Source organism: Nothoprocta perdicaria, unplaced genomic scaffold (assembly GCF_003342845.1).
Source record: "Nothoprocta perdicaria isolate Ctin4 unplaced genomic scaffold, notPer1 scaffold_17, whole genome shotgun sequence".
NCBI lineage: Eukaryota > Metazoa > Chordata > Aves > Tinamiformes > Tinamidae > Nothoprocta > Nothoprocta perdicaria.
The window spans coordinates 7,012,454-7,039,842 of record NW_020454871.1 but is presented as its reverse complement, the minus strand read 5'-3'; the positions used below and the strand labels follow the sequence as shown (position 1 = coordinate 7,039,842).

The window sequence follows — 27,389 nt, the reverse complement described above, 5'->3', positions numbered from 1 at the left end:
GCACCACTCTCTCCTTTCTTCCTATAAAAATGTACCATTTTTACTTACCAAGTCTCTCGCAAGAACTCACTTCTGCTACAATAGTTATACAAAATATAAAATTGCTTTTACAGATTATTTTTGTACTATAGCTGCTGCTTATCATTTCAGTTTTAAGATTGCTATATATACAAAAGAGCTTAAGATCCTAGTCATGCACTGTAGGTTAAACACTGTACAAAGGCAGAATGAAAAAAAGTGGTTCCATCCCAAAGCATCCATGAACTAAAACAAGGAAGAAAGATATAGGACTGCACAGAAGTAGTGCTCCCCTTTATCCATCATCTTATGCTTAAACTGTGAGCAATTGCCCTCAGCTGCAGCAGCCATATTTTGCTAAATGCCCATGACTAAGGCAAGAATTACACCGGTACCATACATCACATATATGCCACCCTGTCACTTTTTGTATAAGCTAACCATATGCTTTCCTGTAGTTTTGGAAATTTCATAATTGCAAATTCATAAAATATATATACTTTCATTCCTCATGTATCATATAGTCACACATACTCCTAAATATTAAGGTTTCAGTCAGTGCAGAGAAGTTAAGCGGAATCACAATTAATGTACCCTTTCGTAAACACTGATATTATAGTACAAATTTCTGCTGCATAAACCAGCAATTTCCTACAGCTCTGCTACCCCTGCAAGAACAGAAGTGGTAACTCCCATCTACAGCAGCAAAGGCATTCAGCAGGGAAGCGGGAGGTCCTGACCAGATCTCCTCAGCTAGGGCAAGGAACTAATCCAGGAATCTCTCAGCAGCAAATGAAAGACTGTGTGATGCGACAGAAGCATCTAATTACTGCCTTAGGAACAACACACATAAGATAACATTCACACTTTGTCAGTCTCCTCTTTGTTTCCCATAAGCAACTGTTCACTCCATATGTGAGTTCAGTACTGAATATGAGAGCAGGTTAGGTCTCATTCTTAAACCTTTCATGGTACTGCTTAGGTATGTGCTCTGTGTTGCACTGCAAGGTACAGAAAATATCAAGTTACATACATATAACTGACGAGAAGCTAAGATCTTAGAAGCCATGAGAAAAGTCCTGCTATGTTACTGTGCTTTGAATATTCTTCTCTTTTGGTACTTGCTGTAATGCTTCCTTGGAAACAAAAGAGGAAAACACCGAGGTGCTAAAGACTCTATACAAACGTGAGCTGAGATCTCACAGGAAAAGACTAAGCTGTACTCCACCAGATACAGGAGGAATCTGACCTGGGTAGGAATGGACAGCTCATTAAAAACTCTGCTAAAAATAGTTTTCTAATAATTAAAATGTAAACATACTCCTCTCACTGTAGGTCACATCCTGCACCCTTATACAGGATAGACATCTTGCATCATAATTTGGGGTTGACTTGAGCTTGTCCAGGCTGTCTTCTTGCACACAAGGTGTCAGACTTTACATTTATATACAGTTGTACAGCTGGTGTGATAACACACTCAAAAAGCAACACTTGGGAGGGTTATATCTCATGCCAGAATACGAAAGGGTTAGCGTGTCCCTGAAGGACAGAGAATGAAGAATTTGGGAGCGCCCAATAAGGAAAACATTAGATAGAGCCAGATTTTGAAGCAAGCTCTGGCAAGAACTGTGTTTGCACACCAAGGAAACGTGCTTGCATGCAAGAGACGAGTCAGTTGTGCCAGGTGCTTGCTAGTCTACCCGATGTCTATAAAGCATAATCGCTCTGCAACTGTTCATTCTAGATGAGCAGAACTAGGGAACCAAGAGCTTTATAAGTGAAAGCAAGAGACATCTGAAAGCAAAGAATTAATTGAGACGTATGGGAAGTAAAAGATGCTACTAAAAGACATACTATTGAAACTGTGAAATGAGTGTTTTCCAAGTCCCCTTTACAAGATGCATGAGCCTTGCATGAAGAAACAGCTGCCAGAGCAGCTCTTGGGGCATTTCTAGAAAGCTTGAGGGAATATAATCATTCCTTTCAATCAAAAAATTGTTTGGAGAAAAAGATGCAGGAAGGGCAAGGGGAAGGAACTAATCTGATCAAGCACTTAGAAAAAAGAGACAATGTCAGAAGGAATTCTTTTGTTTTCTTCTGCTTAGCATTACTTAAGGAAGGAGCATTCCATAAATTACATTTGTTTTCAGACATAATTTCTTCTTATTTCAGCTTCCCTGTTATATTCACTATACTGCTTTCATCAAGAATGGAATGCTACAAAGACTGAATTTGCCAGGAAATTACGCTGGAAAAAATACCAGTTGCCTGGCAAACACTGAATCACACACTGAAACAGCAAAATTAAACCAGAACCAGAAAACCTCCATAAACCAATGCCAAAAAAAAAAAAAAAAAAAAAAGAAAGGAAAAAAAAAAGGAAGTTGTATTGTTAGGGTGATGTTGGAGTCCACACATAGCATGTAAGGTATTTTCTTGTAACTACAAAATCTCAGTCTAGCCTGTCAGTTTCTCCTGTGTAGAAAGAAGCCTGGATGCTTTTTGTTTCAGAGTGGAAGTTATTGAAAAGAAACCTACCTAGGGAAGGTTTAACTCTACTGAGATCCCAGCTGTGCCCCTGGGAGGATACTGGGTTCTTTCCACAGCATTAAGACACATAAGCTCTAAATCATCATTACTGCAAGGAACGAGTAGGGAGTCACATTCTGACTGTAGCGATAAATCCAGACTAGTTCCAGTGGAATTGGCCTCAACCAGCTACACAGATGTAGCAAAACTGTCAGCTTACGAGCTTGAACAGGACTATTGCTTTGGGGAGAGGAAGAAAAGAACAGTTGAGAGATGTTCTAAAATTATGCCTTATGGTAATTAAAAAGGGTAAAAAAAATTCGGCATAGTTCCAGTTACTCTAATAATAGTTTATGACTATAAGAAACCAGAGATACAGGCAATTTTTAAAACGTACAAGTATCGTTTGCATTTCTGGAATTTCTTCCTGAAACCTACATATTTCTAATGGGATGTAAAGCAAAGATGTTTACATAGATGTGGCACATTCAATAAACAAGACCACAATCAACCAGCCACCAACCAAGTAACCACCACCCAACCATTCCCAGAAAAATAGTAGTTGGACAATCCACTAAAGAAAAAAATATATGCTCCAACAAATATTCGAGTAACAATGATTGAACCAGAGGAGTTTGGTGTTACAAACACCAGAGTTTGTAATAGAAGAAGACTTAATACTGAGAATGAACAACAAAACCAAAAAACAAACCTGAGGCAAAGTATTCACAACATAAGACCCTATCATATTACAGTATCTGAATTAGTTCTTGATAATTTTCATTTTCTAGCACAGTATTTATGACAGCCCTATTTCAACATACCAAAGCACCAAGGTATAAAAATTTCTTCTTCACCCACAAAGGAGACAGGCATTACTGTTTAATGTACTTTTATCCCTCTTTATCATCATCAACATCCAAGAACATATTTCATTCTCTCTTTGATGATAAAGGAACCTGAGTCAATGTTTCAATGTGTGCCAATTTGTCTGATTAAAGGCAAGAGAGGACTAAAAAGGAAAAAGTCATCACCCATACCTACCCCTGTTTTTAGGCTACCCAATCCCAGCTCTCCCAGCGGATTTGGCTGGAGGCACATTCTTTTCTGCTACCACTATGAAATCAGCAAGGGGCTGCACACAGCCAGCAATAGGAGGCTGCTTACAAGCAGATTCACAGGTGAATGTTCTTAGTACTTCTAGAAGATGTACAGGGGAAGGAAGCGCTGCAACACACACAGCCTCACTACTCATCCCTTTTCTAGATCAAATAAAAACAAGTTACCTTGAATACAGGTAACAACCAAAAAATTCTTCCTGCATACTGACAAATTCAATAGAATTAGAGCTACAGCACCTAATCCAGATCAAGTTCAAAATGAATATACTAGCCAATCACAAACAAGTGTTAAATGTATATTTTAATACTATAATACATGAAAATTAAAAAAAAAAGCCACCCCTGATATTATCTGTAATTTTTACAATGCACTGGAATTTCCTCAGAACAGCATCTCTATAAACTTGCAAGAACATAACAGCCCAGCTTCAATAGCCAACCATGTGGTATGACCGTAAGGAAGCCTTCCAGAATACATGGCCACTTTACTACAGTTTAGGCCAACGCTTACAAAGCACGAACAACAACCATATACTTTTTCACAGAAATTTTTCAATTATTTCTTAGAAATCTCTAATCACTGCTAGAAAAAAAATGCTGTTCTTGACTCACATCTACACAGAATCTTATTGTGAAAAATAATGAAAGGAACCTCTGTTCCAGATGATTTTACTGAAAACTTTCACCCAAGATTCAGGGTACCTTTAAAAATTATACAACTGAAAAATCTGAAAGTATCAGAACTACTAAAAAAAACCCAGAAAACCTACACACTTAGATGAACTTTTGTAAGAGGCTATACATTTCTTGTATTGGCATAGAAAGGCATAGTATTCAAAATGCCTTTGGATTTGGGACATTATAAGCAATTCTTGCCAGGACCCTGTGTACTGAGGCCATATCAAGGGAATATATTAGAATCACAGAATATTTAAAGTTGGAAGGGACCTTTAGAGATCATCTAGTCCAACCTTCCTGCTCAAGCAGGCACACCTACAGCATGTGGCACAGGGTGGCATCCAGGTGGGTTTTGAAGACCTCCAGAGAAGGAGACTCCACAACCCCCCTGGGCAGCCTGTTCCACTGCTCTGTCACCCTAACAGTAAAGAAGTTGCTCCTCACCTGCAGACGGAACTTCCTGTGCTCCAGCTTGTGGCCATTACCCCTCATCCTGTCGCTGGCCACCAGTGAGAACAGCTTGTCCCCTTCCTCCCTGCATTCTCCCTTCCTGAACTTATACATATTAATCATATCCCCCCTGAGCCTTCTCTTCTCCAGGGAAAACAGGCCCAGCTCACTCAGCCTCTCTTCGTATGAGAGATGTTCCATTCCCTTAATCATCCTGGTTGCTCTTCTCTGGACCCTCTCAAGAAATCCCCAATCCAGTTAAATATTCACAATTGTACCCTTTAGAGTGTAATCAACTTCTGAAGCTTTCCTTTAAAAAGGCCATGAACTAACCATATGGATCAGTTGCAGAGCTGCTTCCCAGCAGATTTGCATAATTTAAAATAATTAGAACTCAACAGGCCTGCTCATCTTGAACAGCATCATGATTCCCACGTAGTTTGTGCTGATCTGCATCTAACGTGCAGCAGAGAAATCTGGTCCCTCCCAATTCAAGCCATGCATTCCTATCACAGCTACACAAACACTTGTCCAACAACAACAACAAAAAGCCATTTTAAATCAGTGCTGACGTAGTTGAGAATTAACCTAGTTTGCAAAGAGATCTGTTTCAGTTAGATGAGTTCACCACTAGGTCTGAACCTGGCCCTACAAGCACTGAGAAAGAATGGCGAATACTTCAGTAAGAACAGGCAAGAAAGCACATCTTAATAGCAGCACCTACTACCCCCTTGAAGTAAAGCCACATGTTCTGGGGATGCATGTCCTCTAAGCCCCTAACAGGCAGACAACTTGCTACTGCCCTTGGCTCTCCAGTTGAAGTCAAACTGCTGCCCCAGCTCTCCAGGGAGCTGATCTCAGCAGCAGTGGCAGAGCTTGTTTTCATTTGTTGTAAAAATAGCCCAATAAGCTCTAAGTCTCACTGGGAGGAAAAACTATTTTTCTTTTCCCCGGTGGGGGGGGGGGGGCAGGGGGAGAAGTAGGGATTGTGGGGAAGAAGAAGGAAGAGTAAGAAGGGGGGAAGGAAGGAAGGAAAGATTCATTGGGCTTTCATGGATTTATTGGTTTTAAGCAGTTAGACAGGTTGATTTCACTAGTGTCAACTATTCTCCAGCTCCTTAAGTAAGAAAGGAAGCATTTTTCTTCTTTCCTGTACTTAAGCAGCTTGAGGAAATGAAAGAGAAATGCTTAGTTGTGCACACACTCTACTGTGTGTCCTACACTTCGGACAATTTTTTTTCTGCTGGGAGTAGGCAGGTGGAACAGGTGCAGGGGGGAGTGAGTGTTATATATGTGATGGGTGGAGTAACTAAGAAACAGCACTTTAGCTATCAACAATGATCATTTTTTACTGACAACTCCAGTAAGGAGTTTTTTACAATATAAGAATTGAAACACAGTAGTGCAACTTATACTACCTCTTTTGTACATTAAATTTTAATAGGGTAGGCCTGAGCAGTGAGAGGTAGACTTAAGCAAACACAAGGTTTTTTTGCTTGTTTGTTTTTTTTTTTCCCCCCTTAAATGAGCCTCACTAGAGGCTTTCTGGGAAGCTTACAGTGCTTTGATCCTCTGTAAAGGCTCACATCAGAGGCAGAATAAAACACAGGTCATTGACATCACACAGGCAGCAAAACAAGAGCAGTGGTTGCCCAAGAGAAGTATTGCCGTTCGTTACAGTTCAATTCGTTTTATTTCTCCTGATCTGCCCAGAGTGATCTATCCTGAAGGGAATGCTAAGACACATAGGAAGATGGCTACTTTGGAGTATCAAAAGCACTAGGCGCGCTAGGCAGAGCGGCACTTCTACTGGCTTTGGGAAAGCAAACAGCAAGAGCTAGATGCCACAAGTGAAACACTGTGGAACAGACATGCAAGGCTTGGCTGAGTGCAGTTGACACTGCTTTTCCCTTCATTTTTAAGCACTCCCCGTTTCCAGTAGTTCTACAAATGCATTGTTATATCCCCCCCTTGGGAAGAATCAAAGGAAGAAGATAATTTAGAAAGATTCTTGCCCAGTGATACTCATGTGCCAGTGGAGCAAGGGGAACTTCAGACTTGGCTCTCAGTTCTGAGGTGACTGGTAGAAGAAGCCAGAAGTATGCAAATATGAAATACATTACAAAAGCCTGAAGCTTGGTGCTGTAGCAGGTATTTCCATTCAGCTAAAGAACAGTTGCATAAAGGTTGGGTCAAAGATAATACTGAATTTGCAACTTAGACTTTTTTTTGAATTTTGTATTCCTGCAAGACACTTCAAGCTCAGATTAAGACAAAAACAACAATGAAAACCCACATATGCACTTAGAGAAGACAGTATTATGGATGGCAGTGACCAGGAAACCTCTGTCTCCCCAGAGACAAACTGGGGAAAGAGACAATGCATCTAAATACTGAAGCCTTGTAAACACAGCACAAATAATGTGGGTATAGTGTGGGTGTGATCAAACCAGTTCCACAAGCAAGGCACCATATTAAAGAACAACAGACTTTGTTATTCATCAGCTCTTGATACAAGGTACCATCATGGGGCTGGACAAGCTTCTGAAGGGTTGGTGAAAGTATCTGGCATACTCAGGATTATGCAAGTAATTTTACTTAAAGAAGGAATCACAGTTCCTGTATTTCAAAGTCAATCTTCCAGTCTAAGGATGGAACTCTTATATCTGCCTACTTGTTTAAGAAGTGACAGTCCCAGTACTCCCCCTCCACAAAGAGCTGTCATATAGGAAGCGCAGAGAAGGTAACAGTCCTACTGCAGTTGTAACTTTTTCCTTTTTTAAAATGACCACACTTTTAATCAGTCTCAAGAGCTGGATTTTGAGCGAGTCTCTCACAGTGTATTTCACTTTGAATGACAAAAGCTATGCTTGTCATTTCCCAGTCCCTTCCTTATCCACACACAACAGTGTGTGGATTCACAAGAATTCACTTGCTCACTGAATTCACAGAATAGCTGCAACCTTTGCAGAAAGAGGCTAACCAGATAGGTCCTCCAAAGCTGCAGATATTTGATTTTACTCAGACTATAAACCAAAAGTTCAAATGACTTCAAACTAAACATGAAATTCTGTGTTGGTTTGGCTATCCTTCATCTGAAGATTCTGTAGAAATGTAGCAAAAGCAGGTTCAGATTTTGGCTAGTCAAATCTTATCAAGGGAATATCATTTTTCACTAGGTATGTAAATTAGGAAACATTAGCAGTGAACTAACAGGTAAATGCCAAGGAATGAGCTCATCTATTTGGAGACACCTGCATGGTAGGCACGGCTCCATGGATTACTCTGAACATTGGACATCTGCGTTGTTAAACCTCAGCCAATAGTAAAACTCTTGTGTCAGCACATTATGATCCCAAACAGTGTTCAAGTATATCACTTTGGTTCATTTCAGGTTACATTTGTTTATACAACCTCAAAACCACCTTTGAAATATGTCAGAAATTAAATCTATAGCATTCCAAAGCCCAAACTCACAGTAAGGCCGAGCTATGCCTTTCTAGAACTATTCTGAAAGAGATTATCAGTTACTAGAAGAAAATGCATAGAACACATTAAATAGAGTATTATCCGAAAAAAACACAGGACAGGTATTTATTATTGCCACATAAAGGATCTGGGGAAAGCATTGTATGATTCATTTAAAGAATGTGTGACAACAGGTAAATAGTTCTCTTTAAAGCAAGTGGCTTCTACACACCTTGATCTTATTAATGTAAAGTAATAAGAAACACTAGTAAGAAAGATAAAAAATGCACAAAGAATATTTAACTTGAGCAGTTATATTCCAAGTCAAAGCTTTCCTGTTTTCATGCAGCTCATATCTCCAAATCTAGTCTTCTGGCCTCCGGACACTGGCTGGGCAGTCCAAACAGCCCACTGCACTGAATGAGCCACACTGGTTTTGTTGGTCTGCTTGATCAGAGCTTGATCAAGCTATCACTTAGCAATCAAACACTTGATGGAGTGATAGCTCTAGTTCTTGGGAGAGCTGCATCTTAACTCCTGTTTCACCTCCACAATCCAACTGAACATCTAGACAGCAACAGGAACGAACTTGATATACAAACTTAAAACAAGGAAGTTTGAGGCATGAATAATACAAGTTTAGAGTATATTAGCTACTGCATTAATTGTTTATGAGTAGGCAATGCAAGAATAGAGTAAGCAATCTGTAGTTTTAAATTCCCACTAAAATATTAGCAGAAAAGCCACAGTCATACAAATCCCCACCTTAGCTTGGCCACAATATCAGGCTTAGCTTTACCAGTCAATAGGAAGCATTTATATTTTAACAGAATTTGCTTCTATATTATTTATGTTCATATAACTGGAAAAAACTTCCATCATTCCCCATTTCTGATAAAACAATGGTAAGAAATCAGCTCTTAATGCCAGAGGGTCTTGTTGGTTGATTTATTCAAGGACTTCAGTGTTATGCCCACAATATTGTCAAAGAAAACACAATAAGCAAGAAAAAAAATCTATCATTAGAATGCAAGGTCTCACACACAGCTGGGTGGCATGCTAGTCTGCCGCTATCAAATTAGATATTTACCTTTTCACCTTTTACTCCGCTGCAGTCACACTTGGATACAGATGTACATCCATGGCAAGCCTTTAAAGACAAAGAAAAAAATAACACATTTAAGTTACAATATCATGTCTGCAATATTACTAACAGAGTCAATCAAAAACATTAAGCCTAAGAAGTTTCAGCATATATAAGGGCTAGAACATGAAGTAGATAATTTACTGAAACCACTTTATTCAATAATTTTATTTTTATTCAATCATTTTATTAGAAACTTGTACCTGTACTTGTTAGAGCTCCCAGACCATTGTGAAAAATTTTACATTCATGCTTAAATACAACCCAACACATCAGTTCTTGCTGAAGAGACCAGAGTTTCAACAAAACAGGTTTCTAGGTATATTCCTGCACCTTGACAAGAATCCAATTAAGGTTCCCACCAGTAGATGTCAGATCTCACAAAGGATTTTAACTAAGCCTGAAGCTTAGAAGCATGCTTGTATAGTTTCTGAAAAGATACTTCACAATTAATTCTTCCTTCCACATCCCAGTTAGAAGACTGACTTTTCTGAAAACCAATTTCATCCAACTGCATTCATGCTCCATCCCCCAAGCCTGACAAAACTGCTTGAACAATCCATAAAGTAAAGGGAGTGATGAGCAGGTACTTTGGAGATCAGAGGGGGGGAGGGGGGGGGGAACATGAAAACTTGATCTAGGGGTAAAATTCAAGTCAGGTAATTCTCTAGTATCGCATCTGCTAAATTTATATCCCTCCTCCCCTCATCTTATACTCACTGAATTCCCATGTTAACTTTCATAAGAATAAGCAGACTAGAATGTGTGCAAAGGGCCATTTCTGGAATAAATAAAACATTTTGCAGAAAAAATATCTGCACATATGTAGTACCTAATTTTCAAATGTCTTTACAGTTAAAAAGAACAATTAACACTAGAAGATAAACCCTCAGAAATACTTTTTACTTGTTCTGAGGACAGGCATTGTGTTACACTAAAGAGCACAGTACATTCCTCAGAAGCAGGAGAAGCTAAGGATTTGTGGTCCTTTCCCGCCTTTAATCTGCAAGAACACTCTGTACAGCGAGAGCTACAGTGGGGCAGGGAAGCAGCCGCTATGTCACATCAAGTACACCCACACTTGCATTCTAGTCTTCATTATCACAGAAGCACTCGGAGACATGACCCATCACCTACCTGGCAGGGAGAAGGCCCTGGCTCATAGCCTAAACACATTAGCAAGCCTCAGAATGAAACATCCAAGTAACCCACTTCACCTGGAGCTACACAAACCCTGGATAAACTCAAGCATCTTCAAGCAAAAGGCAGGGGGGAAAAAAAAAACTCAGCACTGTGAGCTTTAAGTGTGGCAATACTGCTATGTGATGGGTTGGGGCATGTCTCCAAATGCTCCATTTGTTTTTTTGTAAACAGTTGCCAGATTTGATATACACAAAGGCTCAAAATTCTCAATTAAAAGGTACAGCATGGATCCTGCTCCGAAAGGAGAGTTGATATTTACTTGCCAGTTTAGCTTTCAAAACCAGACTAGATAAAGCCCAGAGTAACATGGCCTTATCTCACAGCTGACCCTGAGTAGAGCTGAGTTGGACTAAAGGACCTCCTGAAGCCCCTTTCAGCCAGAGTAATGCTATTAATTCAATTTCAGAGGGCCAAATATCCTTTTAAAAGCAGATTTTTTTAAAAAGCAAAATTCCCAAATCTTCAGGAAAAATTCTATTAACAAAACTTCATTTGCAAGGAATTAGCCTTAGTTGCATGCAGCGTCCCCTTTCCACACAGTACAGTTCTTAAAGAAATAGCAAGGTACCTATCTCACTGTGCACAGAGTTGGTTTCCTATTACAAAGATAGCCCAGTGGGATCTATCAGAAAGTCTTTGCCAACTCCAAGTAGGCAAAGAGAGAAAAGAAGTACTCAAAAGACCAACTAAGAGCTTTGCAGTGGCAAAATACACATTAAACACACCCGTGGAAAGCATAATCATGATCCTACACAGCACAAAGAGTTCGGTTACACTAGGAAATGGAAACGACTCAATCCTTCCCATATCTTTCTTTGAAAGTTTCCTTGTTTCGTAGGAGAACTGGTGGGGTGAGTGGGGTAAAAAAGACAGCAGAGGGTAAAAACAGTTATGAGATTACATTGCCCCTTCACAAAACAGAGAACAAAATATTCACGAAATTGCGAAGGAAAGTTTTTGGACAGTGATAAGAGTCTTTGCCCTTTTACACTATCTCTACAGTAAAGCAGCAGAAAACCAAAGACTTGATAAATACTGTATAACAACGAGCCTGTCAGCATGAAGACTACCAAAAAATACGCTGTCCTGAAGCTTTTTTTTGGGAGGGGGGGGGAGGGGGGAGGCACGCAGCGGGGCATAGATCTGAAGCTTGAGTCACCCTGCTTCTCCAGTGGTTCCAGCATCCCAATCTTGATGGCCCAGAACAAAGCCAGGGGAGAAGTAAGAGACCTTTAAGTCAGCTGGTTTAAGATCACACACTTGCTTTTGTCAATTTTGATGACAGCTATGAAAATTCACTTAAGTTCTTGCAAGAATTGACAAAAAAAAAAAAAAGCACCGTTCCCACATGCATTGCTAATTACGGTGAATACAACTCCAAGAGATAAGAGCACATCTGTATCAATATTGCAGTGTAAAGGATAGACTTTAAGTTTGCTCTAAATCTTGATATATAATATTTTCAAAGCAAGCAAGTGCTTTAACTTTTTAACAGTTACCATTGTCATTTTCAAAACCATTTGCATATGCAGATTAGGCCCTTACACTTTGAAGAAACCCTTAACACAGCAAATTAGCTCGTCTTGAGAAGTCAGATGCACTCACTGAACATTTGACATATAGTTATTATCTAATTTGAAGGCATTACTTGCCGAAAAGACAATTTAGTCTTTTTCAGCCAGAGAAGTGAAAGGAAACCAAAAGAAGTCTGCAATCAGAAAACTCTCCAAAATATTCACTGAAATGAAAGTGGTGGTAGTTTCTGACTTAAATTCTGGGAAGATGCATTCACCCACAAGCTTATCAAAAAGTATTCCCTCAGAGTCCCTTATCTTCCTACACAAAACCAGTATTTGACAGACTGCCCATTTCTTATCTGAGTCAAGTTATATCCCCACCAAATCAATCTTCTTGAAACCATATAGTTTTGAAGAGAAAAAGCTCCAAGAATGGGGACTACATTAAGTTCATATTGCCAATGCCATATTGCACATTGCCATATGTCATTAAAAAAAGGCAACACACACAAGTCAAACATGCTGACACAACAGTCAACACCAACCCCAAAGCTTAATGACCTACTGCAAATGAAAACTTGCTTCTTGTTTAGACTCTTTCCATAGTCTCAAGGCCATTTCTAATTCGGGAAAGCAGGCATAAGAACTATGCTACAGAAAACCATGTACTGCATAACAAGTCAGTGCAAGTTTGTCAGCCACTCGCTACAGGCTTCCAATACAACCAGTTTATTTCTGTATCTTACACTAACGTTAAAAAAATTGAGGCTTCACACTATGCATAGTTATGCCTGGAATTTCTTCTGCTATTAGTTACCTACACCTCAGTCAAGCAAAGACAACAGCTCTACAACATCTTAAGCACAAAAAATCTAAACTAGGATCAAGATCTAGATGCCTATTATTGATTTGCTATACTTGGTAACAGCTGAACCATCAGTAGTTCTGGAAGTTAAATGACTTGCTGGGCTTTCAGGAAAATTAAATCACTCCAAAGCTCAGAGGAATCCCAAGTTACACTCAGTATTTGGTCAGTTTCTCCTACTCATAACAAAATCATTTGCCTTGCACTACCCTGCCAGAATCCTTCACTAGCAGCTCAATTTTCAGCTCAGGTCACTAGGATACATACACTGCAGACCATGCTTCAACATCTTTTCTGTCATATAACAGTGTGTTTTGGCCCAATCATTAAAAAGAGAATTACTTAATTTCTATGCCGATTAAGATGTTTAGTGTTGAATTACAGGAGGATGGACAAGAAGTGGGATCAGACTATGCCGCATGGCTCAAATTTGCTTCTTACAGGCAAGATAGTTTCCACACCCCCCACCACCCTCATACACTAGAACATGTGAGCTCACCTACAACTACTGTCATGTCCTTTGCTGAGACTTCTGCATAGCAAGACACAAATAAAGGCTTTAATTAACCGATTGCAGTTTAGCTAATCCTTTCACTGGATTTTCCTGACAGCTGCTACCCTATTGAGTTGCTGTGTGGAGAGCAAGTTCTTTTCATTAGTGTATATAAAGGGGAATGGCATTGGTTTCCTGCTCTAAGGATAACTTTTCTAGAATAAGTTCAGCCTTTCACATCTTATATAGACTGAGAAAAACTGTTTAATAACACCAGAGGATTATTTTGCATACTTTTCAGTTTAAAGAAAAAGTATTTATTTCAAAACAGTCACTTTTTACTCTTGGTCATAGACTTGTTAGAGTCAGTTCACTGAAAAGAACAAGATCATCCTCAAAGATGGTTTTGAGTGGAAAACTGCCCTGTTAGGCACATTCCCTCTCCTTTCTTACCAGGCTCACGAATGACAAGGAAATTTCAACACATCCTCCCCTTCACCCATTAAGACATGCGAGTCACAATAGTATTAGCCAAAGATTCATAAAAAGATAGGCAGATAAATACTGTTCCTGAAGAGAGCAGCAACCTGGGACTTTAAGATTATGATTTGTGATTGCAAAACTAAGATATGCAGATAGGAAATATAGCTCCACTTTGGAAGCAGTTTATTTTTACATGCAGCCAGCTACCGGGAAACAAAGCGAGATTAACTGCTGAGTGAGAGATAAGAAGCATCACAAAGACAAGAAAGCATGCACTAGTATAATAATAATGTACTAGCACTTAGCCATATAGAGGTTTAACAGAGTATTAATATTCTTCCTACCTGAAAGATTACAAAGATGAAGTCATTGACAGGGCTTGATATTCTAGTCCTTTACAAATTATAAATTAATTACCAGAGGTACAACCTTATAGTAGCAACCAACTGCAGAGGCATCTTACTAATTCACCAGAGAGTCTTCTGGCCTGACCCAAACAGCTTGCAAATGAATTTTCAGTCCAGGTATCACTAAACAATTGGGAAAGGAGAGACAAACCACCTGGATATTTACAGACGAAGCAGTTAACATCCTCCTAATGATTTTATCATGCATGCAGAATTTCCTGTTTTGTAAAACAAGAGGGGCTATCAAAGGTATAGACACATTATCCATCTAGTAATGCAGTCTGTACTGAAAGATTGCATTTTTTCTTGACAACTCCTGACTCCTCTGCTCCTGAACCTGAAACTTGGGATTCAAGCCCACGTAGCTTTTAGCTCTTTGTCCCTCCCCTCCCCCACCTTTTTTTTAAAAAAAGGGACATTAAGTAATGAAAGTTTATGCAAACCTGATGTGCTTAGAGTCATTTTGCTACCTGCAGCAGACTTAACTGCACAGCTCCTGAGGCAATGAATTAAAGGATTAACTTGCATTTCTCATTTAAAGGATGAACTCTCAACTTCAGGATGAATACAATACTAAACTTATTATTTTAGGTCTTTTCCTCCTTCCTTCCTAGTGTTAAAAAAGTAGTAATACAGGAACAGTACTAAATTTTGCAGTCATTATCAAGTGATTTAGCTTCAAATCTCTTCCTTGTCACCATCACAACTAGCTATTCTTGTTAGCAAGCTAATCAGGCAATAAAATTCAACACCCCGTTCCTTCGAGAACAAAGAGAACAAGCTGAGTGAAGCTTATATCAAGTCTTACACTCTGAATAGCTAGAGACATATTAAGCCACAAAGCCCAGGGTCTAAAGAAACAGAGTTTCATCAACCCCCTCAAACCCTTGTGCAATCCACATCACTGCTGCCCAGCTCTTCACAGCCAAAGAGGAAGGGAAGAAAGAAGTAAAAAGCACTAAAGTAGAACAACTCAGTATTTTTGAAGCTTTTTAATCCAGAAGTCTGAGAAACACAGCTTCACAATTGACCAAGTCTGTCTCTAGAATATCTGGGAAAAAAGTTTTGTTCTGGAACTGCTACAAGATCCAGATTAGGCAGCTCATGAAAATGCAACCATCTAGTGCTGGGAATCAGCACTCCACTATTTATATCTTACTATTTATACCTAAAAACAAACAGTTTCGAAGCTCCAAATAAGCAAAAATTAAGTTTTACTTTGGTGGTCGTCCTAAAGAACACATGCTCATATTATTAAACTTGCCAAGATCTGTACAACAAAACACCCGCATAATTATCCTGCATAGGATTTGCTACTCATCCAGGTCAAAGATTTCACCATTTATCTTCAACAGGTTCCATTTTCCTTTCACTTGCCCGGACATGAATAAAACTAAGATACAAAAGGTTTTGTGAGGATCAGACAAGTTGAGTTAAAGCTGCTATTGTGAGTTCTAATTATAATTTTACATACTCCGTAGGCTCGACAAGCAGACATGTCTGCAGGTCTCACAGATACTCAACTAAAACTACTAAGTTAGCTACAGCAGTATAAACCATCGCAATTCCATAAGCTGAACAGCCTTCTTATTCTCTCATTTGAGTATGGTATTTATAAGCAGTAACATTCCTAAAGCAAAATATGAATGAATATTACACTACCTTTTAAGTAATAGTTTCCTTGAATATACCTAGCTAGGGAAACTAAGATAATAACTTTCATGATCTAAATTAGAAGAGGCTAAACACCACATGTTTGCAGGAGTTCTTGACTTCTTAAAAAGTCCGACACATAATTTAACCTGTTGCACCTTGAGGCACTATTTTCCTTTGAAGTTTGCACAATATGGCATCTGTTCAAACTTGTAAGAGGAAGCTCTTGGCTGTAATGGCCACAGCCCTTCCCACAGAAGCCAAGGATCCCTGATAGAGCCAGTTAAGCTCTAGTTCTGAGACACAGTTGATCAATAGTCAATCCCTCTTAAGAGGCAGCATTAGGTTTGCCTATGATCTAAGGACCAGAATAGCTTATATTCTTCATCGCTACTTTTAGAGTAGCAGTAGTAATATGAAACTTCACAAAAAAAAAAAAAAAAAAGATGCTTCTCCGCTCCTCTTCTTACTGCCCAAAAGGAAGGCAGCAAGCAGGCACAGACCGAAATCACCCTATTTTTCTCCTTCAGTCTTGCAGAACCTTTCCCTAGATGTTACCTGGGCTGCAAAAGGAACAGCAATCAATAGCCAAGTTAGGCATGTAATTTAACTTATATATTTGCTCCCTTTCTCCATACTCATTTTTTAAAGGGAGAAAAGCTGAGAACTCCAAGACATGCACAAGCTATCTAAGCACCCAGTCTGCTGAGTTAACATTGCACTCACAGACAACCCCTTTCCACAAAGCTTTTTTCATCCCAGCACTGCCAGTCCTGTACTTGTTTGTAGGGAAGGAAAAGGAGATGAGCAGTTCTCTACACTTCTGAAGACTTATTTCTGTCCTCTCAATCTTATAGGACAAAGAATGGGCTTAAGTGCAATAAGTGTAGTGTGCTTTGCCAGGTGGGATAGTAGCAAGAGTAACCAGTTACATATTGCCTAGCAAGAGCATTTCAGAGCTAAAGGTAGAAGAGACCTGAGAAACTATCTGCTTTTACCTTTATTCCCCAAAAGGGCATATTTCTAAACAACTCCACATTCTGTTGGGGATACTCCAAACTCAGACTCTAAGGTTTCCTAGAACTAGTTTAAAAGCCTTAGAAAAATCCAAGCAGTTACTTCAGCTGTATTTTCTTGTTTTTCCTACTCCAATATATACAAAAGAAGACTTTTCAAGAATACATTGAAATATTCATTGTAAGTTAAAGCTTCAAGAAATAAAACACAGGTCACACATTTAGCTCCATTAGAAGTCTTTGGGCATTAGAGGAATCATCATTTTCAAGTCTCTTTGCCAGTTTAGCTATCCATTTTACATATAACAGTAGCACTGAGACGTGATCACTTGATCTTCAGGCAGTGGCAGTATACAGTAACCCACTTCGCTTTTCAGGAAGTATCAGTTTTATTTAAGCTTTACACACACACGTCTCTAATCACCAGCCTCTTGAGGCCTCCTGATTTTTTCCAGATGTAAATAAAAAGTGCCAGATGGTACTCATTACAGGTTAAGATTTACTAGCCATTTAGGACCTTTTCCAAATGACAGGTGTTAGATGTTTCCACTTTCTATAACCGTGTCCAAAGGTAACAAAACTCTCCATCTGTCAGCACACTTGCGAGCTTCAGATACAACCATGTAATACTTGGCTTGCAAGTGTAAGAGGTTGTTCACTCAATCCATTTTTAATCCTTTCCCTAGTTAAAGAAGTAGAACAAAGATACGGGCTCTGGACTATTTAGCTATCTGAAATAAGTGCTGTTGCTCACCTTTATCCTTACAGCATGTAACAGAGGAAGTACCAATCCCTGGGTCCTTTTAGAGGCTACCAATGACTGGCACGGGATGCTCACATCTCCGTATGCTGCATGCACAGAGCAGACCACACAGGAACACAGCTCTATTCCTTCCTCTGAGAAAGCGGGGGAACAAATACAGAGCAGCATTTCAGATTAATCTAGCAACTGTGCTGTGGTCTATTTTGAAATAACTGAAAGCATTAAATTAATCAAATAATTAAGCAACTATACATGCTAAAGAGAGGTGCTGTGCACAGTGATACCATATTGAGATGTTATCTGAAGCAGCACACACCCTCTTAGCTGTCAGAACAAGACCTAATCCACCTTAGGCTTGGTGTATGTCTGAGGAATTTTTTGTGGTGGAGGTAGTTATAAACTCCAGCCTCTGAGTTTTTGGACCAAATCCTATAGCTCCAAGGTTTTTCTAGTTAAAGCTGTTTTATCATTCATTTATGCCTATAGCACCAGCATTTTACATGCTTATTAATATCCAGAGCTAACACTATGGGCGGTGCTGCCTTTGTATTGCTCAACACTGATAAAAACCACCACTCAAAGACTCAGGTAATAGAAGTTGTAAAAGCACGTGGCACTGAGAAGGCTAAGTTAGACAAAGACGCAATAAAGATAAAGCAATTGTCTTAGGCCTGCATGTCAGAGGCACTTTCTGGAGAAAGAGACCATCAAGCATAGGTGAGCTGGCAGGTTTGCCTCCCATTTTATCTGTATGGCTTCAGACATCCCTAGAGCTGCAGATATTTTCTGTGAGTTCAAATACCTATTTGGGAACTTCCAACTTCAGCAGATAATGGGAAGGCTGCTCTAGCCCTCATGAGCTCATTTTCTATTCCATTTTGTTTTCTAATGCACTGGCTTCTAAGGCTAGCAATAGTTTTAGGTCTCTTTATATCCTTTGTCATCTCCAGGGTAGGGCTGCAGATTAAGCCCCTGCACTTTGCTACCAAAGAACAATTTTGTGATGATACAGAGGTTCACAGTGATATTTTTCCCACAGAATATTTCCAAGGGACAGAGTAAGAGAGTGCTGAAATGCATTTATTGCCTTTGAAAAGCTGAAAGACAGCTGCAGGCTACTGCTGATAGACCAATCTATCAGGCACAAAATCTTGAGCTTAAATATTCAAACTACATTAGATAGGGAAAAAATATTTCATTCCCTCACACTGGGAAAATAACATCTAGAGGCTATACATTACTATTACAATAATTATGCTAGGATAGCACTGATGGCCACTAAAGAGAAAGCATGTTCTGGAAATCAAACTGAACTTGTCAAAGACTTTCTACATAAAAAAAGAATTTGAATTCATGCCAAAAAAAAAGCTACAAGGACCAGAGATAAGATCATTTCCAAACTCAGTAAGTTTCACAAAGTATTAACTCTGTATTATTAGTAGGAAGGGCAAAATAAATCTGATTTGTGCCATGGAAAATGAGTTGGGGAAGAAAAAAAAAGGGAAAATCTGCTTAGTGCTTCTTGTTTCAAGCAGAAGTCACTTTTTAAGCCTTTAAAATCACTACTTCTGTATTTTTCACTTCTGTTCTTCCTAGACCACAATAGAATTACACAGAAAGCAGCCATAAAAGTATTCCTCTAAAGAAATTCAGTCATAAAACACTTCAGGAAGTGTGTTCCAAGTACATAAAATACATTCTAGATGGAGCTTTGGGAGACACCCAGGACTAAAAAGTACAGTCAAGTACTCCTTAAAACACTTTTCCACTCACCTTTAAAGCTTATGGGCAAAAGATTTGTTTCAGTGAATACTGTGTAAATAGCCTAGTACTTTTACTTTGGGAAGGAAATTCTTCTGCAGTAAAATTTCTCCTTGCTTTCTCTGACAATAACACAATTTCAATTACTATCGGTCCCTCCGACATTTTTTCTTCTTCACAGTCTCTCTGTATGATGCTCAGCAGCAAATTTCCTTAACCAGGTACTTTTAAGTTTTATATTTTTCATTCTCTGACCTGTTCAAGTAGGTCAGTGTCTTCTTTACAATGTGGCATTAAAATAACATTATTTGAAAAAAAGACGTAAGACAAGTAAAGGACAGACATGGTTCTGACACACTAACACAATATTTTGAGGGAGGAGATTTCATTTACAGGAAGCAGCCCTCAGCCCAAGTCTTATTAAAACCAGAGATGCAGCTCAGCGTGAAGTTTGGCAGGAGGAAGACACAGTGCCTGTTATCTGTACACATTCCAAAACACAAAGTCACTTTCTCTAAGGGAAAGTATTCCCTGAGGCACTTCGTTTTCAGGAGTGCACCAACTCCCACAAGTGCTATTTGGAGCTGAACATATGCCAAGAAAATAACCTGCCACAAGTTTGAGATATGCATCCAGCAATAACTAAGTTAGTTACAAGAATTCAATATGCATTTTTCCCACCAAGTTTAAACTTTATTCATACACTCAGCTTAGTAAGAAGACACCACTAAAACATCCTTTTAGTCTACACCTATTGGAAGAATGGAGAACTGAAGACAGCCTTTCTTTGACCAAGAAGTCATCTTATTCAGCCTACAGAGAGTCTTTACAACCTACATTTTTCTACAACTCAACAACAAAAGGCAAGTTTGTCACTTCAGCATTTATTTTCTTCTCTACATTAAAGAATTAGAATATTTAGAGAGTTATATCCAAGAGTGTTTTGTGCTTACTTGCTTTGAAATGAGTGGGATAAGAGCACAGAGTCACTTAACATCTGTAGTCATACAAAGCTAAATACAGAGTTAGCATTTAAAGAGCTACCAAAGAAAACTGCAACTCACATTTCAGATATAACAGTCAAACATTTGGTCAAGATTATAGAGTCAGAGCCTAAAATAGGAATTAAAATACTGTCTGAAATCAAGAGCAAAAGGTCAAGAAAAAAGTGTCCAAAGACTACAGTGTTTTGAATACAGGTACTGGCTTTTCTGAGTGTTGGGTTTTTTTTTTTTTTTTGGGGGGGGTTGGAGGAGGGGGCACAGTGGAAGGAGGGAGCACTACAGTGTTTTAAGGCAAGGAATCACAGCTTCTTAGCATAATTAGGATGTCCACACAATATTGTGTGAGCCACTATAACATATGTTTAACTCCACTACAACAAACCCCTGCATGTCTAAAGCACGTTTTTCTGGACTTCAGTTTGCAGCAGTTATATTATACTCCTTTTACCATAAAAATATACATACACACCTAGAAAGTACAAAGTGTGATGTAGAACAGTACACTCATTGATCCAGAATCTCATTGCTTTGAGGCAACAAGTCTAAGCAAACAAGTTCAACAAAAAGTAACATTATTTACATCACTGCCATGATTTGCTGTGCTGTTTTTCTTCACTTCTACTTCTGCAGTATTATATATTAGTAATTCAAAGACCTCTAATAATATCCGATATCATTTATTTATTCTACTTCTTCAATGTAGTACACCACTGTTCTAAAAATAAACATTTTCTGAGCATGACTAGACTTGTCAACAAGCAGTTTCTCATTCAAGCCTCAAAGGAATTAATTTCCTACATATTAGTTAACATATGCTAACATATAGTTAGCATATAAAAATCCCTTTTCAAGCAAATACCTCAGATTTACATGAAAATGTTTTAACACTTTGCTAGTACTATTCCTTTAGAATCTTGACAGCTTTAAGAACTGAAATGATATCCTCCAGACAGAGAGGGGAAGAGGAAAAAATCTATTACGAAGAAATTTCTATAAACACTCTGGATTAAGAATTAAAGGACAACTTTGTGCTCAGCAAAACTCTAATATTAGCTTTTGTATGGTGTTTACTATGTTTGAGCAGGTAATCTGAGTACAGACCTCTAGAGATTTTCATGGCACTCCTTTCCCCATTAAGATAACATCAAGTGAATATTGGAAGTTATAAGCTGATTATCTAAACAATCTAGCCTTACCCGATAACACTCAAAGACACTAGCCTTACTTTTTTGTCATCTTATCTCTAGACTTTCTCCACAGTTTAACACTATGAACAGTTAAAAATAATCAAGCAACAATTTTACAGAAACTTCTAGGTTTTATTTTCACTTCTCAATACAGAGTGACTGAGAAAGAAGAGAGAAGACCAATACAAATTCTCATCTTCATTTGCTTAAAGAAGCCTCCCTTTAAAACCCTTCTCCTTCTAAGGGCCAAGAATTATTGGGGGGGGGGGGGGAAGAGGGGGGAACACCACACTTACTCTAAATTACTCTGATTAAATCAACTCATTTCATCTGAATGACACCTACAAGTTACTTTAACTTTCAGAGAGTCTGGCTTTCTGCTCTCATTCTGTACAACAGGTTGGTCCACTGTTAGCTGGATCAAAGAAATCATTGCCCCATAAAAAGGATTATTTAAAAGACTTTTAAAATATCCACTTCATAAGATCCTTTACCCAAATACTGTCTTGCAGTGGCATTTCTTGTCAGGAAATCAAGTGTCCCAGGAGCTGAAGGCTTGTCTAGCCTTGCCTGCAGGTCACATTAGTTTTCACTGCTTTACTTTAAGCCATTTAATTGTGGTTTTTAATAATTGCTACTTTAATTCAAGGTAGGAGAAAGACAGCACAGTTCATTGCTCAGAGTGGTATTTTCTTCCCTCCATGGGATGCCAGAATGCGCAGACAAAGACTCACTGCTGAAGAATCAGCACAGCATTGAGTAGACATGCAGAACGATGCTATATAACTTCTTATTCAAGAACTGTCAATACAGCTAATCCTTAGTGAACCAATGGCTGCCTTCGCTGGAGACAAGGCAAAGCCAAGAACTGAATGCAAGTGTTTAACTACTGCTTGTTTGAGTTGTTACATTTTTTTCTCCCAGGAAGTGCTGCATGCACTTAGGAAGAGGCTAGGGACCAGAAACAAAAGTAATAAAATTATCTGCTTTGAAGAATGGATGTCAAAAGTTTACAGTATATTCAGACTACTGGAGAAATATTAAATAGTCCAGTATACATACAAAAATCAAAAATCATCATAGGGATTTTCTGAAAGAACAAGAGAATGATAGCCAGGAAAATGGCATTTAAGAGAGATTAAATGGGTACACCTGACATTAGTATGCATGCTCAGAGTTTTCCCATTCACAAGAAAATAAGTGATTGCCAGAAAGCATTTAACAAAGTTATAAACACAGGACCCACATGTCCACAGCTGACTAGTGCCAGATTTTTCATCTATCTTTTAATAGGAGATTTGTAATTGCAACTTTTTTTGTATTACATTATTTGCTCTAGTACAAATATTGAGAGTGACATCTCTCTAGATTAAGAGATACATAAGAAATCTCCTACTCCAGGAACAGCTTGAAGAAGCAATAGCATCACAGGCAGGTAAAGAATCACAACATCACAGGCAAGTAAAGAAAACACTTGTCTCATAAGGGTTTTGGGGGTTTTAAAGCAGGCAGCAAATTAATAGGGTAGAAAGGAGTGGCCTTCCCAGCTTAGAAGCAAAGTTGTCAATGAAACTCAGGAAACAGATTAGTGTGGGCATTTTACCGTTAAACTGAAGCATCATTCAAGAAATCCATCATTTATGTATTGGTATGGTGATGATGGAAATTGAGATTGACAGCTATCAGAGCAACTCAGTTATTTCCTCCTGTTTGCAGAAAAATCAAATTTGCACATTAATATTAAATACAGCATACCTAGTATTACCAATATACATGACTGTATACTAAAAAAATCTAATTCATATTTGAGAACTTACTATAAGATTAATATAGACCTTTGACTTCCTAGTGAAAAAGCTGCCAGTTACAGGTGGCACTTGGATAACTCTGGTTACAAAGCAAACAAGGCAGTACCTCAAACATGATCTACAAGCTTCTGCCCATTGACTCAAGGCTGTCAATGCACTAAGGTATTTGAAATTCCCCAGAGTTCTTTAGCTAGAAAAATTAGTCAGTGTTGATAACTTAGCCCCATTGTCTTCATTGTAGTACAGATTTTGGCATGTTGCTTTACTTTATCACTATAGTTGCCAAATAAAACCAAATTTTATATACAACATGCTGCTTAATACAAGTTGAAAGTGAAGAGATAAATTCAATACTGACATTTTAACTTTCTGTGGAGACCGGGAAAAACAAAAAACACAGATAAGACTAAACTATTTTCCTTCCAAAATGGATGAGACAGAAGCAAAAAATCCAATAACAGAAGTTTAAATTGCAGGAATTGCAAGAGCCTTGAAAACCATCACATCAGGAAAAAAGTCAATGCCCATTTTCTTCTTGACTCTTAAAATAAACATTCCACATGGTGTACTTTTCCTATTACTACTATTTATTTTTGTTACTGTATATCACAATAACACATACACTGCTAAGACAGTTCTCTAGTTGAAAAAGGGAAGTGTTATTTACTTATTTGAAAGCCTAAGACAAATAAAATGTTGCTCTTACAGTAGTTTTTAAAAGTTAGAAATAGTTTCTTGACTAGTTTTGACTAAAAAAACAAAAACAAAAATAACACTATCTTGATCATTGGAAATAAGTATGAACTTTCCATTCACATCCTAACTACACCATTGATTAATGTTTGGCCACTGAATACATTCTCTTGGAGAGTACACTTAGGACCTTGCGCTCATATCATTTTAGATTCATAGCTAGTTTAGCTTGGAAGGACCTCAGAAAGTCATCTAGTCCAAATTCCTGCTCAAAGTAGGGCTACAGATATGCAGTCTCATACATAAAGGAAAAATATTAAAACTGTCTTTTCCAAGCACACTAAAGATGCATCTACTAATACATCATTATAAGAGCCATGTTTTCAGAAGGGAGGGAAACTAGAGTATTAACAAGTCTAAGCTAAAATATTTCAATGACAACACAGCTTGGCAGTTAAATAATTGCCATGTATCAGGTCTAAGTCCACAGATTGCATTTTTTGCATCTCCTTTTAACTTCTCCACAAAAATACTTCAAGTATGTAAGAAAGACTTAAAACCGCAAAGCAATTTTTATATGCATTCAAGTTTTATTTTATAATAAGATTGTTTCCTCTTTAACTTCTTCCTGTTGATACTTCTACATTACATTCAAGGTGTTCTCCCTATACACCAATCACATAACTACATAACCAAGACTGAGCACATTTCATTCTTAAGAAGCTGTACTGTATTATTGATACTTAATACGGTTTAATTGTGTGAGTAATCACAAACAGGAAAGCAGAGCCACAAAATCTAGCTTAAGGATTCTTAAAACCACACCAGCAGCATCCCTATTGAACAAGTCTATAAAACATCTACACTAGCTCCTCTTAACAGATATAAAACCTTGAAGTCAACATTGACTATCCAAACACCAAATATAAGCACTTAAAAGGATCCTAGGCTGTTTTAGGCATTAATTTTCCCATACTGCTTTATGAGTATGGGAAAATTAAATTGCATTCATTTAAAGAATGAATGCAGTTTAATTGGTATTATTACTATTGGTGGAGGCTGCTTTCCATACAAGTACATACAAGTAAACCTTATGAAGATACCTTGTGTGGTGATATTTCATGAAGAGTTTACATACCTGATGAGATTAGAGAAGGAAGAATTTTAAGTGCATGGAAGGTCAAGGTACACAATATAGGTAAAGTCACTGTATATGCAAGATCAGATCTCTTATTGTATTTTATCCCAGATAGAAATATGCATGTTAGACTTGTTTGGATGTTCTTACTGATATCAATTGTTTTGCAATATAGAAAAGCTTCTGTATGTTCTGGTAAAGCTTCTGGTAAAACCAACAGCAGTGCTAGTGGTATTTCAGCAAGTTTCTACTATCAGTAAGCAATAAAAGAAATTACAAAAGTTTATATGGTGATTTACATTTTATAAATTACCTAAGATTATATAGCAAATGAACTACTTCCTTTACACATTTTTAATATTAACCAAGCAAATCTCTGTCCTAAAAAAAAAAAAAAATCACTTTGCTACTTAAAGGTAATTGTTTTCAGCGAGCACATTACCTCAGGCATAACCATAAAAATTTAAACCTAGGAATTCCAAACTCCACTGAAATATCAGTTTGCTTCTATGATGACAGAGCGCAAATCTTTATTATTTCACATGTACAGCTGCAGAAGAGTCCTGCTAAGGTACAAATGGCTTATCTGCATATTATATTAGCTAACACCAGGATGCTTTTGATTTGTTTATATTTTAGTTTGTGTCAAAATACATCTTGAGATACACACAGGTTTTTTCATACACTTTCAAGGCTTCTAGTTAAAGGTTAAAAACAACCCCCTCTTCCCCCCCCCAAAAAAAATGTCAACTGACAAGCTGACACCCAAATATGGCTTCAGTCTTGATGTTATGAAATAGAGTCTTGTGCATGGTTAATCATGACATATCCATGGAATTTCAGGATGAAAAAATGCTGAAATCTAAAAGTCAGCATCCATTTCCTCCTGCTTTTGGAGACCTATCTTTTATAACTAGAAAGAACCAAACTCAGCTATGAAATGAGAGATAATAGCTACTCCTATGCTAAAGTGTTTAGGAGAAACAAGAGAAACCAAGACAAATGGTCATCATCCAAAAAATAAGCACATGATTCAAGTACAGCTTAAAGACATAGTGTAGATACATACACTTATATGCACAGTAACTTCTGAAAGGGAGAAATCCCTACTAAACTTAGCAACCTTTCATAAACAAGGCATTACATTTTAAACAGAAGTGATACAAAGCTTGTCTGTTTTACTATTGTCTGAATAGCTGTTTTCATCCCTAAACTTTGGATCAAACTGAAGAACCATGTCAAAGAAAAAAAAGATACTGCAAAAGTTAATTCACACCAACTTTTGCACTGACACAGCTTTTTCATACATTCTAAAAATAAAGCCCTAAGGTATAAGCAATAATTTTGCCAATACAAACCAAGAAACCAAGAGACCTCCATTATATAATGAATATACCTTCATTAATCTCAGCTGAGTTTTACAGATGACCACAACTCAAGAATCTGGTTTAATTGTATTCTTTAATCAAAGCTTTCAGTCACAGTTTAATTATTTTTCTAGAAGACAATATAAGCAATCCTGACACTAGAAAACAAGTAATTGCTTACTTAATATAGTAAAGCAAAATAAAAAGCTAAATAAAAAAACCAAAGGAATGTATCCAGTAATATTGTCCTCTGCCCTGATTTACAGAACAAATAAGTATCCTTCTTATAACTTCACTTGCAACACTTGCAATAATTTTTAAGTGACTTTGTACACTGATCATACCTTCTTCCACCTACTTATCTTTCCTCTCTACAGAAAGCCCATTTTCAGATTCCCAGTCATTTTTCCCCTATTCTGCAACAGACTGATGTACAGTGAAGCATCCACAATGAGTCTGCACAACAGAGTGAATAACATGATCCATACCTTACTCATCAAATAATCCTCATGGATTAGGGGCTATGGAAAATTAGCAATAAACTCCAAACAACTCAAGTTATCCAATGACCTTTGGCAAGCATTCTTTGGACAAACCATCAGTTCTTCCTCAATATGTTCAGA

General features: G+C 38.0%; 1 protein-coding gene across 2 annotated transcripts in view; it reads right to left on the bottom strand.

The window, feature by feature from the left end:
- COL4A5 (collagen type IV alpha 5 chain) overlaps positions 1 to 27,389 on the bottom strand; it is a 77,449-nt gene that overhangs the window by 48,554 nt on the left and 1,506 nt on the right. For both annotated transcript variants that reach the window (XM_026036020.1, XM_026036022.1), the window contains exon 2: positions 9,355 to 9,414. In XM_026036020.1, coding sequence (XP_025891805.1) covers positions 9,355 to 9,414 — 60 coding nt within the window. The remainder of the gene's footprint in view (positions 1 to 9,354; positions 9,415 to 27,389) is intronic.